This window comes from Phyllostomus hastatus, unplaced genomic scaffold (assembly GCF_019186645.2).
Source record: "Phyllostomus hastatus isolate PE091 unplaced genomic scaffold, TTU_PhHast_1.1 phas_scaffold_21, whole genome shotgun sequence".
Taxonomy (NCBI): domain Eukaryota; kingdom Metazoa; phylum Chordata; class Mammalia; order Chiroptera; family Phyllostomidae; genus Phyllostomus; species Phyllostomus hastatus.
Window position 1 is genome coordinate 6,673,097 of NW_025334017.1, and position 19,431 is coordinate 6,692,527.

Below are 19,431 nucleotides of genomic sequence, written 5' to 3' on the forward strand. Positions count from 1 at the left end.
AGTATATTGCCTTTTACAGCACCAGTAAAATATTATATGCCCATATAAGACTTGTTACACTTTATAGATAATGGCCTTTATTTTTAAAAATAATGCAAAATGAAACTCCAAATTAAAATGATTTTGTTTCTTGCTTTGCTTTCAAGGAATTTGCCAATTCTCCTCCCGAAGAGAAGGAAGAGTCCGTGGAAATGCGCACCACAGGTACGGCCCCTCGGAGCGCTCGGAGCAGGCCAGGTGTGTGCTGCACAGGCAGTGGTCACGGGCCTGTGGATCTCAAAATGTTATTTCATCTACACTGACTGCTTTCTTCTGTGAATAAGTTTAATTCCTGTTTATTGTTGGTTTCTCATTGCACTGAACTTCTTTGATAAAAATAACTATTTTTAGAATAAGATTATATATTTATTTTATACCAGTTAGTGAAAACTTTCAAGCATCTTTAGAAATATATCTCAAAAAACACTGAACTATATCTCTTGGGAGTTCGGCATTTTCCAAGTATCTGAAATATTGACAATTTATAGAGCATACTGATCTTTTGCCTGATGTAAAATCATTAGCTAACAATTATGTGATCTTTTGTATGCTCAACAAGGTTATTACATTACAGTAGAACACTCTTATACAGTAGTTCATGATGTAAAGTATGTTTCTTTATGTGAGATTGATAAATTTATTTTCCCCCTAAGGATTTAAAAAAGAAATAGTTTATAAGTTCCATACTAATAGTATCCTTTATTTATATTTTCAAAATGAGGACACTGATACCCTTTCCCACACTGTCATTTGAATGTTAATGAGTCATCTTATATTGATGGAAAATCCTGTGTATTGCAAGATTGCAGCTACACATTTCAAAAATGTTTTTTCCGCTTCCCCAGGCAAGCACAGTGAGAGTAATGCTGAGTTAGGCCAACTTTACTGGCCTAACACCTCAACCCTGACCACCCGTCTGCGCCGGCTCATTACTGCCTATCAGCGCAGCTATAAAAGGCAACAAATGAGGCAAGAGGCCCTAATGAAGACTGACCGGCGGAGACGGCGGCCTCGGGAGGAAGTGAGAGCACTAGAAGCGGAAAGGGAAGCTATCATATCTGAGAAGCGACAAAAGTGAGTTTTTTTCAGGGTTTTACTCAACTCCTGATATGTTCCTCTCTGCTCTGCTCTTTTTGTCTTATGAGACAATGACTGTCAAAGCGATCTGTCTTCCCACCCCCAAAATAAGTTTAGGGCAAAAGAGGAAAAGAAACAGTAAACCTGAAGCCTTTTTACTCAAGTACAATTCAAGCTAATATCTTTTTTTCTAATAGGTGGACAAGACGAGAAGAGGCTGATTTTTACCGTGTAGTATCCACTTTTGGGGTTATTTTTGACCCTGTGAAACAGCAGTTTGACTGGAACCAATTTCGAGCCTTTGCCAGACTGGACAAAAAGTCTGATGAAAGTTTGGAGAAGTATTTCAGTTGTTTTGTGGCCATGTGTAGGCGAGTGTGTCGAATGCCCACTAAGCCAGATGATGGTAGGTCCTTTCAGTACCAAAAGTTCTATACTAAAAGGCCAGTAAAGTGACAAATGAGAGAGTAAACAATTTAAAGCTTACTTGGGTTTTTCCCAAATAAATATAATTATTTTCATGTTTTCAGAACCACCTGACCTCTCCATGATAGAGCCAATCACAGAAGAGCGTGCCTCTAGAACTCTCTACCGCATCGAACTGCTCCGGAAAATACGTGAGCAGGTTCTTCATCACCCACACCTGGGGGAGAGGCTGAAGCTCTGCCAGCCGAGCTTGGACTTGCCAGAGTGGTGGGAATGTGGAAGGCATGATCGAGACTTGCTGGTGGGTGCTGCTAAACACGGGGTCAGTCGGACAGACTACCACATTCTCAATGACCCTGAACTGTCCTTCTTGGATGCACACAAAAATTTCGCTCAGAACAGAGGGGCTGGTAACATATCAACCATGAATCCTCTGGCAGTTGGATTTGGCCAGATTCCTGCGGTCATCTCATCCACTCACATTCAGGACGAAAAGGTGACGGGACAAACGGAAGGCAAAGTGGAGGAATCTGAAAACACAGCTGCCCAAGAAAAACCTGCAGTGAAAGAAGAGGAAGAAGAAACCGAGAGTAGGGAAAAGGATAGTAAGCAGGAATGTGAGGCTGAGGCCAGCTCTGTGAAAAACGAGCTGAAAGGTGTGGAGGTCAGTGCAGATACCGGGCCCAAGTCAGTTTCAGAGAAAGGTTCTGAAGAGGATGAAGAAGAAAAGCTGGAGGATGACGATAAGTCAGAAGAATCTTCCCAACCTGAAGGTAATGCCTGGCCACCCGGCCTCTTTCGTTTCTGACCAGCAGTGGCCGCATGCTGAGTTTGCATGTCACATGACAAGGGCTCGCTCTTAATTCTTAAGAGTAATTAGAGTACATTTGCTTGTGTGAAGGGATAATTTTAGGTTATGATTAGATATATGGTCTGCTCTGATAAGGCATGGAAACATGATATTTTGAACAAGTTAAACTCTTAGAAGAGTTTTATGGACACATAATTTCTGGATTAAGGATAGGAGTTAATTTTATAGTAGGAAGGTATTAAGAATTCCAAGTGATTTTAATTTGGACAGTTAAATGTGAGGGAGAAGTCATTCACTGAGTAAATATTGGTAGTTATTTTTAAACAAATAATGCTTAATTGGTACAGTTGTAATTCAGAAGTAAAAGGTAGTAGAATCTGAAAAGAACCAGTTTTCTTTGTAAGTCACAAAAATCAGGCATATCTTACTGTCTTCTGGAGCTGGAACTTTGAACTTAGCTGATATCTCAGCCCTTCTTCCTATGTGGGGGACGTGGGTCCTTGAGTCAAAGGCTTAGTTGTCCTTCAGCCTCTGAGGTGCGCTTGCACAATGTCAGATGACTATTGATGCAACCTCCCTACGCCTCTGCTTCTAAATCTGTAAAATGGGACTAACCATCTATATGAAAGGGCTATTACAAGCTTTAAACAACAAGATTTGTAAAATGCCTAATATCGCTCCAGCCGCATTGTAGGTACTCAATAAAATGGAGCGGATTGGGCCCTGACTGGGTGGCTCAGTTGGTTAGAACATCATCCCATGCTCCAAGAGATTACAGGTTCAATTCCTGGTCAGGGCACAAACCTAGATTGCTGGTTCAATCCCGGTTGGGACATGTACTGGAGGCAGCCAGTCGATGTTTTTCTCTCACATCAGTGTTTCTCTGTCTCTCCCCCACTCCCACCCTTTAGTCTCTTCTCTCTCCCTCTCCCTCCTTCCCTCTCTTCCTTCCTCTCTCTCTCTCAAATCAATAAATACATCCTCAGGTGGGGATTAAAAATTTTTTTTAATGAAGCAGATTGTTATTTAATTTTTTCATGTCCTTTCTAAACTTCTTTTTCGGTGGTATTCTGGTTGTGAGTAATGCACTTTAACTCATTTCTCAGCAGGAGCTGTCTCCAGAGGGAAGAATTTTGATGAAGAAAGCAATGCTTCTATGAGCACTGCTAGGGATGAAACCCGGGATGGATTCTACATGGAGGATGGAGACCCTTCGGTAGCTCAGCTCCTTCATGAAAGAACATTTGCCTTCTCATTTTGGCCTAAGGTTGGTTTTTTGTTGTTGTTTTGTTTTGTTGGCCAAAAAAAAGAATGGAGTGGAAGAAATTGTTCTGGCTTGATTTCTCAAATAGTTTTAAGTTAAACTTTGACACAATGTATAAAGACTATAGATTTTTTTTTTCACGTTTTAAAGAATGATCTAGAAAAGCCCAAAGAAAAAATTCTGTAGAATACTTTTGTAATAGGGTAGGAAGGGTGACATGAAGAGAAGATAATAAGCAGTAGAACCATTTATATGAACCTTTTGTTCCTTGAGGTGTTTTAGGGTGGCAGTCATATTATCCAGTATATATGATTATTGTTTTAGCAGATTTACCTTTTGGCAATAGAAAATGTATGACTTTTTAAAAAAAAATTTTTGTTGAGGTAAAAAAAACATGTAACATGACATTTATGATCTTAATTTTAAGTGTATAGATTAGTAGTATTAAGAATATTTATATTGTTACAAAGCAGATCTCCAGAACTTTTCAGTTTTGCGTGACTGAACCTTTATACCCACTCAACAGCTCCTGTCCCCTTGCCCCTGGCAGCCACTATTCCACTTTTTACTTTGGTGAATTTGACTATTTTAGATATCTCATATAAGTGGAACCATATAATATTTTGTCCTTTTGTGACTCTTTTATTTCATTTAGCATAATGTCCTTAAGGTTTATCCATTTGACAGGATTTCTTTCCTGCCTAGGGCCAAATGATATTTCATTGTATGTATATATAGTATTTTTTTATTTGTTCACACGCTATTGAGACTTTTAATCCTTACAGGTCTTGGCTCATTGTACTGCTCCTGTGAACATGCATTAGTGTCTCTTTGGGACACTGCTTTTGGTTCTTATGGATATGTACTCAGAAGTGGGGTGGCAGGCTAATATGGTAGTTCAAGATTTAATGTTTTGATTACGCCACTTATTTATTTTTTTGTCTGAAATAGAGCTTTTAGATTTAAGACAAGTTTCATATATTTAGAAACCTAGTTGTCTTCACTCAGGAGGAGGTGGGCTACTAACCCATTTGGTCCAATGTTTTATGCGGTAATTCCAAATGTAGTTATCTGTAACCAAAAGCAAAAAAAAAAAGAAATTACTTTTTATTTTGGCTAACTAGCATAATTTTATAATAAATCCCTATATAATTTGGGTCTGTTTTTCAGGGTGGGGAAATAATTATCCTAATTACCATAGCAGAGCTGTCTGGTTTAAAACAGACAACACAAAAACAGCTTCGGTCGACTCATCCCTGGGCTAGCCTTCCATTACTGTTAGTTGCGTAAGAAATCATGTGAAATTTTTAACCGAAAAGTGCACTATCAAAGACATCTCTTTTTCTGTGTGCCCTCTCACTTCCCCCATTATGCTAATCTCCCTTGTCCACTATGGAAGGGAGTTCCCCAGATCAGTCAGGTCTATAGTAGCAGGCAGGCACTTTTAATCGATGGAAACTGGGTCTAAGAGCTGTAATTAGAAATTTTTAATGTACACGCTTCAATGAAACTTGAAGTGATAATAGGTAGGGAATGCAAATTGACATTCATTAGGTGTTCCTAGGCTGGTGCCCATTTCGTAATGCTGAACTTTATTAATACTGACGCTAATGACGTTCCACTTCCTGGGACAGGCTGTGATCCTGCCTGTGGATCTGAAGCCCCAGAGCATCCAGAAGCTTGGTGCAGGTTCCATTGTTATCTGCTGACGTTTGTCACCAGTTCTTTAGCTTGAGTAAAAGTTACTTTTAAAATATAGGGACCTTTTAGAGGTGGTGGTCCTATAGTGTTTCCTAATTTATGTGATTCTGTGTTCATAATTGTAGAATATTAGGTTTTCTGTGTTGGAGCCATCTGAGGATCTTCCACCATGGCAAGGCAGTTTTGATGGAATTTATTTATTTACTTGCTTGTTTGTTTTTTGTTTTCTTATACATTTTGCTCACCAATTGACTTTTAAGCCTTTTCAACATCTTGATAGAAATATTTACCTACTAATTTTCACTAGGTCTCTGTTGCCATTTCATGTGACTTTTCTTCTCTCTCCAGGATCGAGTGATGATAAACCGATTAGACAATATCTGTGAAGCAGTGTTGAAAGGCAAATGGCCAGTAAATAGGCGCCAGATGTTTGATTTCCAGGGCCTCCTCCCTGGGTGCACGCCACCCACCTTGGACAGTCCCCTGCAGAAGAGGAGCTTTGCGGAGCTCTCCATGGTGGGCCAGGCCAGTGTCAGTGCGAGCGAGGACCTCACGACTTCTCCACAGCTGTCAAAGGTAGGGAAGAGTGGTTTGTATTGCATCTTAGAGTTCAGCTCCCTAATTAAATCTGTCCCAGTTTGGAAGCTTGCCTTTCACTGGTCCTACTTAGAAGTATGGCTGCTGTTTCCTCAGCTCTGTTGAACAGCCATGAATGTTTAATTCCTTACACTTCTTGTCCTTTAGTTCTGAAAGTAAGCTCATATCGCAGATCCAGTTTGGGCTCATTGTTTTATTGGAAATTTTCAATAGGAAGACGCCCTCAACCTCTCTGTCCCTCGCCAACGGAGGAGAAGGAGGAGAAAAATTGAGATTGAGGCCGAAAGAGCTGCCAAGCGGAGAAACCTCATGGAGATGGTCGCACAGCTTCGGGAGTCTCAGGTGGTCTCCGAAAATGGACAAGAGAAAGTTGTAGATTTATCAAAGGCCTCACGAGAGGCAACAAGCTCTACCTCAAATTTTTCATCTCTTACTTCAAAGTTCATCTTGCCTAATGTCTCGACCCCAGTGTCTGATGCCTTTAAGACTCAGATGGAGCTGCTCCAGGCCGGGCTGTCACGCACGCCCACGAGGCATCTGCTCAATGGCTCCCTGGTGGACGGAGAGCCTCCCATGAAGAGGAGGCGGGGGCGGAGGAAAAACGTGGAGGGCCTTGATCTGCTTTTCTCGATGAGCCACAAACGGACATCATTGAGCACAGTAAGTTCAGGCGCTCACTTCTGTTGTCTGTGCCCGTGTTGACAGCCAGGGTCCCTGCACTGCCGGTGACACTGGCCTATGTTCCTCTCAGTGACGTGGCATTAAAGCTGACTTCTTCCACCAAAGAAATAGAATTAGAGTGAACAGAGTCATGGTCCTGAGCTGGAAAATTGTGTTGAGCATCAATACAGATCACTCGGCTGGAACCAAATGTAGCTGGAGGATTTATTCTTCACCAGATTCTGATATATTGATTGCTCTTGGAAGACTAGCCCAAAACAGAAACATGCTCTTCAGAGCCTGTAATTGTTATCTCTGAATTCTTGAGGTGGAAAAAGCTCATACTCTTAAAAATACTGCTGTATTTTGGGCCTGGCATTTATTAGATTAGTATGAATGTTTAGTTTCAGACTTAAGGTATGTACTCATATACCAAGTTAGGGATTGCAAATGCTTCTATGTCAGTAACTAGATATGTTAAAAATAGCATCTGAATAAAATCTGTTTAGGTTTGAATGAAATGTATGAGCCAATGGATTTTGACTTTTGTTTTCAATTCATAGGAAGCAAGTGCATTATGATCACAACTGCCTTCCCTAGTCTGTGTTGACCATGCCCCCCAAAAATGAGCTGCCTAACTAATAATGAGGACTTTACCCCGAAGAGCCTGATTGCATGCAGCTCCATTTTAAAGCTGATTAGTACTTGATGTCTTTTGCCCGTTGATTTGAAACCCAAATCATCAACATAGTGGTGCCAAAGCTCCCTGCCTGCACAAGGGGCTGGCACTCCAGCGATGGTGGGATGGTCCTCTGGGCAGCAGGATGCAGTTTGGGGAGCACTGCAGTTGGAAACTGAGGGGGACAATTATATGTTTTAATATTTTTTTCTCATTCTGTTCCATCCCCATTGTTATTTTCCCATTTTCCATTTCTTGAACCTGGAGAATGCTTAATAACTTAGAAGGTTAGGAAAAGGTGCGGTTGAATTAAAGTCTAGAAATTACAAAATAGCATTCACTGAAACTTAAACCCTGTTGAGGTCTAGGTAAAACAGAAGCATCCAGGTTGATTAAAGTTAATTTTCAAAATTTATTATCAATGCTCCAGTTGCAAAAGTGGTCATTTTTTTTTTGAGCATATGGTTACTTTCGGAATCTTGTGAAAATAAGTCTTGCATTGGATCAGCTGTAGCTGTTTGTTCCCTAAGTTAAAATGCCATTTCTAGGTATAAGCTGCCCAAAGTCATATCTCCAGTGACTAGCTTTCCTGTTTAAAACCACCTGGTGTAAACACTTGGACAGATTTTGTTCGCTGAAAATCCTTTCTTTGTCAACATCACAAACTGGATGGTTTCTGCAGCTCATACCTCTTTCATTTACTCTTGTGCTTAATATTTGAGTCATGGCACACACAGGAATTATATTCCTGTGCTATTAATGTTCCAGCTGGTGCTATTTCCCTGTTGTAGTCATACACCTGTAAACTTAAGGCTGACGGTATTCATTTCATGTATCTTAAGTTATACCTGAGATTTATTGATATTTTTTCTAAAGTTATATTTAGTGCAAAACTCCTAATGGATGTTACAGGTTTATTTTTTTACTGTCATGTTGGTGTTGTGGACGGTTTTGCATTATGTCAGCATTCACACTGGAGACCACTTTGCGCAGCCACCGTGCATTTGACAATGTTCTGAGGGCTGGCCCTGCCCCTGTGCCACACACTGGGGTGCAAGAACAAAGGCCTGACAGGTGCTTGTATTACATAGCTCAGTGTTTAAGACAGACAATGATGTATCATAGTTGAGAGCTATGGTTGGAGTACTTCGTGAACCCAAAGGAGTGGGAATGAAGGGTGGAGGCTAGGAAAAGAAACAGATGAGGAAGTATCCCTAGGGGTGTTCATGCTTTAGTTAAGTTTAGAAGATTGTGTAGGAGTTGGTTATTTGATAAGAGGGGGTGGGGAGAGCATGTTCAGAGGGCCTGAGGCCAGGGAGATCCTGTCATGTTTGGGTGACCTGAAAGCTGTTGGCTGGGAAATTCAGGTCAGCCAAGATGAGCCAGGAGGCAAGGGTCAGCAGAGACGAGCTTGGAGACTAGGTGGGATGCAGGTCGTGGAGGCGTTGATTGCCATGCAAGAACCTAAATTTTATATGGAAGGTAGTAGGGATTCAGTTATCAAAATAACTAGGAGAGTGTGACAAGGTTTTGAACTAGGAAGAGTGCATTTTAGAAAGTGGACTCCAGTGTAGAACTGGCAGTTGGATTGCAGAACAGTGGACAGAACTAGATCAGTAAGACCGTTTAGTAATGTTGCAGTGATACAGGTGGGGAGTCGGGGCAGTGAGAATGGAGAAATGGGCTGACATAAAAGATGTCAGGGATTTGAAAAACCAGTTTGAGCACCAGCAGCTGGACGATGGCAGAGTCTAGCCTTCAGTTAATCTTTCTGGTGTTGCTACACACCCCTAACACAAAATCCTGTACCATCAACAAAATCTCACTGTTCTCAGAGTGCCGAAAAGCTACGTATAAACTGGCTTTTGGAACATTTCTTTAATTAAAATTCTAATGGCATTTATCTGTGATCTCCAAGAGAGACTGAGAGCGGCTGCCTTTGGTGCATACAAGGCTCAGACCGCACTGCCCATGTTGTGTTCCTGGGGGCTTGCTTGGGATCTCAAACACGGAGCGTGATGGACTGTGAATTTTCTACCAAATTATAAATTCTACAATGTGAAGAATGATGTTAAAGTTTCATCTTCTAATATAATAGCTCTTCCAAAACCGACATTATTTTAAGTAACTTTTTTCCCTTTTTGAGCAAAGATCCATTGTGCTAGGATAGCACTTTCTTGGGATAGTACATTGCCAGAATCTCTTTCTTCATGTGAGAATTCAGATCATTGTCAACTTTCTGCAGGAGGATGCTGAGGTGACCAAAGCTTTTGAGGAAGACATAGAGACTCCACCAACAAGAAACATTCCTTCTCCTGGACAGCTGGACCCTGACATGAGAATCCCTGTTGTAAATCTCGAAGATGGGACGAGGCTGGTGGGGGATGATGCTCCTAAAAATAAGGACTTAGTTGAATGGCTGAAGCTGCACCCTACTTACACTGTTGATTTGCCAAGTTATGTACCAGTAAGTATTACAGAGCTTGGAGCGGGAGGAATCTTGCTAGGACAGTCCATTTTATTCTCCTGTACAACATAGAAATACCTGGTCCCTCTGTCTTTAGCTTAAATATCTTCTCATCTTGTGTGTTTTCCAGTTTTTGTCATATAATTCTACATTCAAGAAACTAGCTTCAGGTCTATCCCACGTGAAGGGCAGGCAGCCTTGTAGCTGTTTGAAGACGTCTAGTATGCATTTTCTTACTTCCTCCATCTCTTACCAAACAGACATGATTTCTTCAGTTATTCTCTACTTGGCATGGTTTCCAGGTGGTCTCATTTCTGGACTGACACTCATGAATGCACTTTAATTGATCTCCACCCAAGTCGGACCCACTCAGAATACTATGAAGATGTTACTTGCAGAGATTCAACCAGCTAATATAGTCCACAAGTTTATTATCTTCTCTTTTCAGCAGCTAACCATTATGTCTTAGATTAAATGTTAGACAGTATCTCCAGATAATTTGTCATGTAAACTGTTTACTACCTAGCAATGCAAATCTTTTACTTCCATACTTAATATGATTGATTTTTAAAACCTTAAATGTTGGACTTTGCATTTGTTTTAATGAGTTCAGCCTGAGTTGAGTTCCTGCCACTCACAACGGCCCTTCTGCAAACATCCTTTTATCCTTGGTTGGTTCTTCTCATGTATAGTTTTGTGTTATAGATGTGATGTCATCTCTGCATCCATTCACATTGCTGCATAGAAATTAGCAAAGGTACTAGAGAAAATTTTCTTTAAAAATACCATGACTTGGTTAAACATTTGAAGAAAAGACTTTAAACAGGGTTATTGATAGACAGAAGGAGAAGCAGATTCTCAGCTTACATGTTTCTTTAGTTCCTTAGTGTACAAGGGGGAAAAGAGTAGGATTTTTTTCCTTTCAAAGAAAAGCATGGTTTCTAGTAATTCAAATAATTATTGAATCTTCTGTAATAATTAAATGACTTGATTGTTTGTTATTTATACAAGAAAAAATAAGTGTTAAGTGCAATTTTACTAAATATATATATATATTTTGCAGAAGAATGCAGATGTGCTGTTTTCCTCATTTCAAAAACCGAAACAGAAACGACATAGATGTCGAAACCCTAATAAATTGGATATAAACACTTTGACAGGAGAGGAAAGGGTGCCGGTTGTCAATAAACGGAATGGGAAGAAGGTGAGCACTGGAAAGGGGAACCGATCTCTTATCCCAGAAAGAAGTGTTTTATCCTGTCATCTTTTATTTCTACAAATAATCACTTTTTTTCCAGAATAATATATATATATCATATATATATATATATGATATATGTGTGTGTGTGTGTGTGTGCGTATGTGTGTATGTAGTGATGGTGGAGGGAGAGGGAGGAACCTGTGTTTTTAAAGCACGTCCCCCATGCCTCTCCCCAGATGGGTGGAGCTATGGCGCCTCCAATGAAGGATCTACCCAGGTGGCTGGAAGAAAATCCTGAGTTTGCTGTTGCTCCAGACTGGACTGATATCGTTAAGCAGTCTGTAAGTACAAGCTCTGCATAACTGTCAAGGAAGGTATCTAAACAAAACTATTTTCCTGAATTTTTCTTTATTTTCCTGAATTTTTCTTCATTCTCTGTTGACCATTAACAGAAAGACATAAAAGAATAGCTTGAAGGAATCGACACAATACATCATTTTCATACATCATAAATATATCGTGTCTTGTGTCAATATATCATTAATCCAAAGTGTGTTAATTAGACAGTTTTGATTTAAAAGGATTGTACAGAAATGCACATTCACAGCCTTGGAGGTGAACTTCGTACAGGGAGGAATGCCCTAGGTAAACCTAGTTAACCGTTCATCTGTGGAATGCTATTTATGGTGGTTTAGGGGATTAATATTAAGATTAACTGTAATTTCTGATATTAAAATAAACCAGCTATTTTCAACCTTTTTAATTTTGTGGTACACATATACTAATTACTAAAATTCTGCAGCACACCAAAAATTCTATTCTATTTTTTTGCTGATCTGACAAACAGGTATCATTTTGACTGATTTACCAATAATAATAATAATAACAACCATCTACCCCTTTTGCTTCAAAGTTACTTTTTAAAAAATCAGGTGCTTGTACTTATATATAAGGATCTCTGGTACCAAGAATTAACCAATTAAATGCAACCTTATTATGCGATGTAACCAATAAGATGCAACTCCACTTATGATCTATATATTGGGTTAGCTGAAAAGTCCGTATGTTTTTTTTCTGTAAAAAAAGATACATTTTTCATTTTCACCAATAACTTTATTTATTTGGATATTTTCAGTATGTTGGCTATCTCTCATGTGGTGTAATTTAAAATATTCTCAATTAATGTCTCAGTTTACCTCTATCAACTTCAACTGGGCTACCCGATCGTGAAGCATTATCCCCTGAGCGTCTCCAGCACAGAACTTCGCACACCACTTTTGACATGTTTGATCAGTTCACAGCACCTTCTCCACACACTGCACAAATCTTTTTTGTGTGTGTGTTTCAGTTGTGTTTTTACCTTTCTTGAAATAATAATAATGCATAATATGACAGAAATGTTGCATAATTTCTTCCATCTTCAGTGTTAAAATTGCAGAACAAAAATTTACCAATTTTCATTGTTTTTAATGTACACTGATATGACAGCTGTCACAATACAATCTAACAAAATTGTTTTCAATGATGTAAAGACAACTAAGAACTACTAGAGCCAAAACCAAACGAACTTTTTGGCCAACCCAATATTTATGGTTCAAGACAGGATATTCACACCAGACAGCAATTATTGTTGTATGACCTGTTGTCATTTTATTTGACAATTGAATGGAAAAGAGGTCAGTGCCTCTGACTAAATAGTCAAGTATTACATGTTTTAAAAATTCTTACAGCACACCAGTTGAAAATCGCTGAGATAACAAATAAAAAATAAAACAGTTCTCCCCTGGCTGGGTGGCTCAGCTGGTGGAGCATTGACCTAGACACCAAAGGGTTTTGGATTCACACACCCCAGCTGAGGGTCTGATCCCTGGTCGGAGTGCATACGGGAGCCAACCAATTGATGTTACTCTCTCAAATCAATGTTTCTCTCTCTCCCCCTTCCTCCCTCTCTCCCTTTTCCTCCCTCCCTCCCTCCTTCCCTCCTACTCTCTCTAAAACCAACAAATATGTCCTCGGTGAGGATTAAAAAAAATAAAGTAAAAAATATAACAATTCTGCCTAATTTTCTTTGCTGTTAGTTTCTTTTTAAAATTAATTTGTTAATGAGGTCTTGATTCTTGTTTGCTTGTTATGAAGTACATAGTAAAACAGCTTATTTTGCTTTTAATGTATAGTATCAGTCTTAACCCATGTATAGTATGTGTGAACTGCCACCATAATCAGAACACAAGCAGTTCCATCCTGCCCCTCCCCTGTCCCGAATTCCCTTGTGTTATTCTCTTGCTAACTACCTCTGGCCCCTGCCTACTGCTGCTCTGTTCTCCATCTGTAGAGTTCTGGTGTGTTTGAGTTTTTTGTTTTTTGTTGTTTGTTTGTTTGTTTGTTTTGAGGATGTCATAAACAGAAGCATAAAGTGTATGTACCTTTTTGTTTCACGTATATTGAGATGCATCCAAGTGGTTGCATGTGTCATCAGTTTGTTCTGTTTCATTGCCAAGCAGTGCTTCAGTTCTGGATCCAGATAAGGTGACATTTACCTGATAGAGTATAACCTTCAACAGTTTTTATGCAACTCATCATGACTCAGGGAGTTAATGTAATGCTAGAATACAGAATTTTGCTTTCACAAGTTTCATCATTGTGCTTTTAGAGTAGAAATAATTGTTTATGTATTTCCATTCAGAATGTCAATTTTCAGATCATCGCAAAGGCCACACTGAAAGTAAGTTTCTTTAGCAGCTTTTATAGCCACCATTTGCCTCTCCATTTCCTTCAGGGTTTTGTTCCTGAGTCAATGTTCGACCGTCTTCTCACTGGGCCTGTGGTGAGGGGAGAAGGAGTGAGCAGAAGAGGAAGAAGGCCCAAGAGTGAAATTGCCAGAGCCGCTGCCGCTGCCGCCGTGGCCTCCACGTCAGGCATCAACCCTTTGTTGGTGAACAGCCTGTTTGCTGGGATGGACCTGACGAGCCTTCAGAATCTCCAGAATCTGCAGTCTCTCCAGCTGGCAGGTCTCATGGGCTTCCCTCCAGGTCTGGCAACAGCGGCTGCTGCCGGAAGCGACGCTAAGAACCCTGCCGCCGTGCTGCCCCTGATGCTGCCGGGCATGGCGGGCTTGCCCAGCATGTTCGGACTGGGCGGGCTGCTGAATAACCCTCTGTCCGCTGCTACTGGAAACACCACTACTGCTTCGAGTCAAGGAGAACCGGAAGACGGCACTTCAAAGGTGGAAGAGAAGGGCAATGAGAACGAAGAAGAAAACAAAGACTCTGAGAAAAGCACAGATGCTGTTTCGGCTACTGACTCTGCGAATGGAACTGTTGGTGCTGCTACTGCCCCGGCTGGATTGCCCTCCAACCCGCTCGCCTTCAACCCTTTCCTCCTGTCCACCATGGCGCCGGGCCTCTTCTACCCATCCATGTTTCTACCTCCGGGGCTGGGAGGATTGACGCTGCCTGGGTTCCCTGCGCTGGCAGGGCTTCAGAATGCCATGGGCTCCGGCGCAGAAAAGGCCCCTGACAAGACGGAGGGAGGCACCTTTCAGGAAGAGGAGCACCCAGAAGGCAGCGACGCCGAGGAGAACCTGGACAAGACTGCGGAGTCCTCCATCCTAGAAGATGAAATAGCACAGGGTGAAGAGCTAGACTCGCTTGATGGGGGGGATGAAATAGAAAACAATGAAAATGATGAATAACCAGTACCAGTTCCCGTTAAAGTGTTTAAAACTTTTGACAAGTGGTAGTCCTACTGTTTACACTCACAGTTAATGTTCATACCTAGTTTTATAAGCTGTTCTGTAACATAGTGTAGCAAAAAAAGGAAAAAAGTCCAAGTCATGTTATACAGGTGTGTCAAAAGGTATCTTGGTCACTAAGTATTGTGCAGTGCATTATTTATTATCCCTAGGAGAGATGAAATTTGAGAGGTGATCATGTCTTTTTAAGGAAACTTACATAATGCTCTGCTTTTTTTTTTCCTCTTTCTTCTGGTACCATTGGTATTATAATAAAGAGCAATTTGTAACTTGAGTGGCACTAATGGAAGGAAGTGCTGCTCAAAGGAAGTATGAAGTTATATATTTAATTTTTTAATTTTAATTTCTTTGCTGTGAAGGTCAAGATGAAATTTACCATACATATCATACTTGCTCATTTGTTTCCCTTTCTGACTGTTTGGGGGTTCCCACACTCACGCATACACACACATCCACACACCCTGACAATCTCCACCTTAGTGTGAACGTCTCTGTCCTGAGGCGCAGCAATAATAAGGCAGCTGTTGAATGTGAAGGGTCCCTTTGGAAATTAACCTACTGGGAGGGTTCTTGCCAGAAAGAACTGCAGTTCCATTGTCTCGTGGTCTTGTAATGCACTGGTATAAACAAAATAAATAGATGAATAAATAAAGAGAGAATAGAGAATCAGGTACCTTTTTTAAATTAAAGGACTTTGTTACTTTAGCCACAAAGCTAAAACAGCATTACCTCAGCTCTAAACTAGCCTTGAAGTTTACAGACATGACTTTGTAAATGTATTGTTTTTCTTTGTTGTGATGTCCTTTTATTTTTTCTTTGAAAACTGCTATCATGTAAGATAAAATGTAAATTGCTGCCAACTGTAGTAATGATGCTTTTAATAAAAGTGACCCATGATATGCAGAAATGTAATTATAGAATGTAGTATGTAGGGGAACTGGTGTTCACTCTATTTTTTGTATTCGCAATAGATGCAAATACAGCATTCTGGCCTTTGTACAGTTTCTTGATATACCCTCTTCTGCTAGATTAGCTGTTGGTAATATGCTAAACTGATTGTCTTCAGACTAGACAGTAAGAAAAACCTTAAATTACTTTCATATAATTCCACTCCAGATATCTCAGCAGAACCACACAAAACCTCCTATTACTCCCTCAAAAGGGCATCTGAGACTGAAAATACCTAGAAATGTGTGCAGCGTCTGATAATGTGGTACACTACAGAACAAAAGGGCAAGAGAAAAATGAGGCTTTAATAGGCACAATATCTAGGTCATTTATCCTTGGTTAATGGGTAGAAAAACACAATGCTGGAGTGTCAGCAAGGGACACAAAGGCGCTCTGGTGTCCTGCGGACCAGTGCTTGATGCCAGAGACTGGAAAACCCAGGCGGAATGAAAAGGGACCCACTTAAGCAAGCAGGCCAAACGCACACACGCACGCATGCACAGACTCGAGAGCTGCTGATTTGTGCACCCCTTTGTGACCTTTGATATTTGAGGTAAAGTCTAATTTGAGAGCTAGTGTTTTTACCTTTTTATGTCACCTGACAAAACACAAAGCCATGTTTCCATGCAGTAAAAAAGGAGAAGAGCAGTGTCTGCAGTCCTGCGAATGTCCCTCCCTCCACACCCGCCCCTGTGTGCATGCACAGCCCACTCCCACCCAATGTGTTACAGGTCAGACCGTCTAAATTCCTTTTAGATGATGAGATGTGCTTAATTTGTATCCCAAGGTGAAGGCAGACCCATTATGATCTGGAAAGGGAGCAACTTGAAACCTCCACCTCAGAGATCTGTGGTCGCTTTTATCATTACTGTTACCACTGCAGGTTAACACGTGGGTAGGGTGCATTGGAGGAAAGTGCCTTGAAGAGAATACCCTCTGAAATGGAATTCTTTGAACATGGGAAGTAAAACTAGGTCTGCATAAAGTACAGGGGATTTAAATAAATAACTGAAAGATTTTTTCAAGCCTTAAAATAAGAGGGGGACATGTTTATTAAAATGAATCATAAAAGGGTCTTCTTCTAAAAGTCGTTGAAGTAGTCAAAGTTTTCTTGTGACCTTCTGTAAATAGAGCATACGATGTGTCTGTGTCGCTGTTAGAAGAAAATGCTTCCAGAGAGCATTCTTCCGGAGAACAATGATGGCCTCCAAAGAAAGGGTATCGGTTGCTGGTGGCCAGAGGGAACTCCGAGGAGACTGGCAACCGCTGGCTCTGCGTTTACTGGAATTAATCTCTAATGCTGGCTTTAAAGTCATTCAATTTTCCACATTGGAAAGTGCTTTTTTTCTTCTAATGAAATTAATTCTTGATATTAGGTCTTGGATTGACCTAAGATACAAATACATTGAATGAAATCGGGTACTTAGTAAGAAGCATTCACTGTGTGCTTAGTGGAAATGGAGCACTGAAGTGCAAGTGCTTGCCGTGGCCTTACTGCTTACTCACCGCTGCTCTGCGATTCCCGAGGAAAACGCACCAGGAAATGTAGGGGCTGCATTTGAACCCAAGCACTCTGACCTCAGAGTCTACTTGCACTCTCCTACATTACTGCATTCTGTATTTTCACATTTTTTCCACAAACCCCTCTGTAAAGTATCTTAAGTTTGAGGTTGGGAATTAAAGTCTATATGTTGTAGAACCTGGAATAGTGTGAGCTCTAAAGAAACTTGAGTACCAGTTAACACTTAAATTTGGATTTATCTTGCCCTAGGAGTATTTCTATTTTTATAGAGAGACCAAGTTTTTAAAAACCGTGAACAATACTCAAGCTTCAGAACTAGTAAATTGCAAACCCGGTATTTGAACCCAGACTGATCCAGTTTCATTTGACCAGTGTGCTAGTGTGATTAGCATTCTTCAAAACACTGGGTGCTAGATGATTTAGTGGCAAGAATACAGCAATGAAAACAAAGACAGCCTAGTCCCCTACTTACACCTGAGTGAAGAAAAGCAAGAGCCAGGCAAGAGCCGATTGCTGAATGTTCCTGGCAAAGAGAATAGACAATGCAAAGATTATGAATTGAGAGTCGGCTTGGAAGAAGAGGGGTCTGGGGAATCAGTTTGCCTAGAAGAATTAGGCAGCGGCCAGGATGGCCCTGGTGGAGGGTTTGGATTTCCTCTTAAGTACTGTGCAAAGTCTTTGGGAGGATTTCTGCAGGATAGTGACCTAATCGTACCAATGTTAAAGAGATAGAGTGTTCCATTTAAATTACATGAATAATTTGTGCTAACTCTTCATGATTGCTCCTATTGAAATATACTGAAAGTAAAACCAAGAGATGAGTGTTCACTATGCTTTTTTTTTTTTTTTAAAGAATTCCGTGATTCGTGTTACAAAATACTGGGGACATAAAATTCTCCTTCCGTGCCCTGTTACAAAATTATCTTTTCAGTTCAATGAAAATTACTTGTTAATTTCTTTGAGAAGAGTTTTAAGACGTTATTTCTAACAGGTAGTGGAGCTAAGCCTGTATGTGCGTCGTTGAAATGTGTATGTGCAGTGAGCATCTCCCTGTCTCCGGAGCCATCAATAAGTTGAAATTAGGAAGCAAAACAATGTAAATGACTTCGAACAAGCACTTAAAGTTTAGAATATATCTAATTCATACAATGTGGCTCTCTAATGAGCAATTTTATGTATTTTCTTAGCACAGATAAGATTTACCACAGTTTAATAGATATTTTATAGTAAACTACATTTTGCAAAATAGTTAAATAAAGTAAGACTCCTTCGGTGAAAAGTATTTCATTGAATTTTTAATCAGGAGGATCACCCAATTTGGAGATCTTTCTGGTAAGAGGATGGCGATTTTCAAAATATTTTGAACTATTAAGTCATTTTTATTTTTAAGGTTTCTGCTCCACTTCTCTGAGACTCCCATTATGCCTGAATCTCTAGACCGACACCAGTAAACCTCCTTGTGTGTGTGTGTTGGCCATGTGGCTCCACCTCACAGGTCTGTTGGTCTGCAGAGCTTCTTTTGGATCTACCAATGTAGAGTTGAATTTTAATTTGCATCTCCTTAACCAGTGAATGTTTACTGTACAATTTAAATAAAATTGAAGAATAGGGCAACAACAATTTAAATTTCAAATATTCTTTCATCTAGCATCTTTATTTTCAGAATAGTTTACTTTTATAATTTGGCTCCTAAGCTGGTCGAAATTTCAATCGATGACCCAGAGATAGCGGAACACGTCTCGAAGACCAGACAGACGTTTAAGTGTGGTGCTGCCTCCCTCCAGAGGTTCCTTCCCTTGAACACTTCTCATGAGGTCTTTACTGGACTCCAGGATAAATTTGTTACTGTGAATTTTAAGTTATAGCTAAAGGACAACATAATAGATTTCTAATGTATAATAAAAAGAAACACTGAGCCAAAATATTGTTCAGGAATCACTTAATACTCTACTTGAGATGGCTTCCTCCATTGTCCCTTGCCCGCCTCTGCATTTTGATCTGAAAGCTCGATTTCAAAATTACAAATGAGAGAAACCTGATTCTCTTCTGTGACTGGAGCCAGGTACCACAGTGGCTTCATATCCCTTGCAACCCAAAACCGTCTCAATTGCCAGCCGTGCTCAAGAGACCTCAGCTTGGAGGTAGGCTGGACTGGATGACAGAAACCTAAGCAGGCTGTAAACGGAATAGTTTGCACATCACATTTAGAGCAGAACATTCTTCCTGGGCAACATGTTTCATCCTGTTTCCTTGTGAATCTGGAAGCTCTTAACATTTTAAAATTCAGC

General features: G+C 40.3%; 1 protein-coding gene across 6 annotated transcripts in view; it reads left to right on the forward strand.

Annotated features, from left to right (window-relative positions):
• The window catches only part of CHD7 (chromodomain helicase DNA binding protein 7), a 197,671-nt gene extending 182,095 nt beyond the window's left edge, over window positions 1-15,576 (forward strand). For 4 of the 6 annotated variants that reach the window (XM_045861487.1, XM_045861488.1, XM_045861493.1 and 1 more), the window contains 11 exons: window positions 147-237; window positions 885-1,113; window positions 1,314-1,522; window positions 1,647-2,315; window positions 3,460-3,620; window positions 5,667-5,894; window positions 6,129-6,575; window positions 9,500-9,721; window positions 10,785-10,925; window positions 11,159-11,263; window positions 13,699-15,576. In XM_045861487.1, coding sequence (XP_045717443.1) covers window positions 147-237; window positions 885-1,113; window positions 1,314-1,522; window positions 1,647-2,315; window positions 3,460-3,620; window positions 5,667-5,894; window positions 6,129-6,575; window positions 9,500-9,721; window positions 10,785-10,925; window positions 11,159-11,263; window positions 13,699-14,613 — 3,417 coding nt within the window. In that variant the 3' untranslated portion in view covers window positions 14,614-15,576. The remainder of the gene's footprint in view (window positions 1-146; window positions 238-884; window positions 1,114-1,313; window positions 1,523-1,646; window positions 2,316-3,459; window positions 3,621-5,666; window positions 5,895-6,128; window positions 6,576-9,499; window positions 9,722-10,784; window positions 10,926-11,158; window positions 11,264-13,698) is intronic. The other 2 variants (XM_045861490.1, XM_045861491.1) reach the window with 2 other exon arrangements.
• The last annotated feature ends 3,855 nt before the right edge of the window (window positions 15,577-19,431 follow it).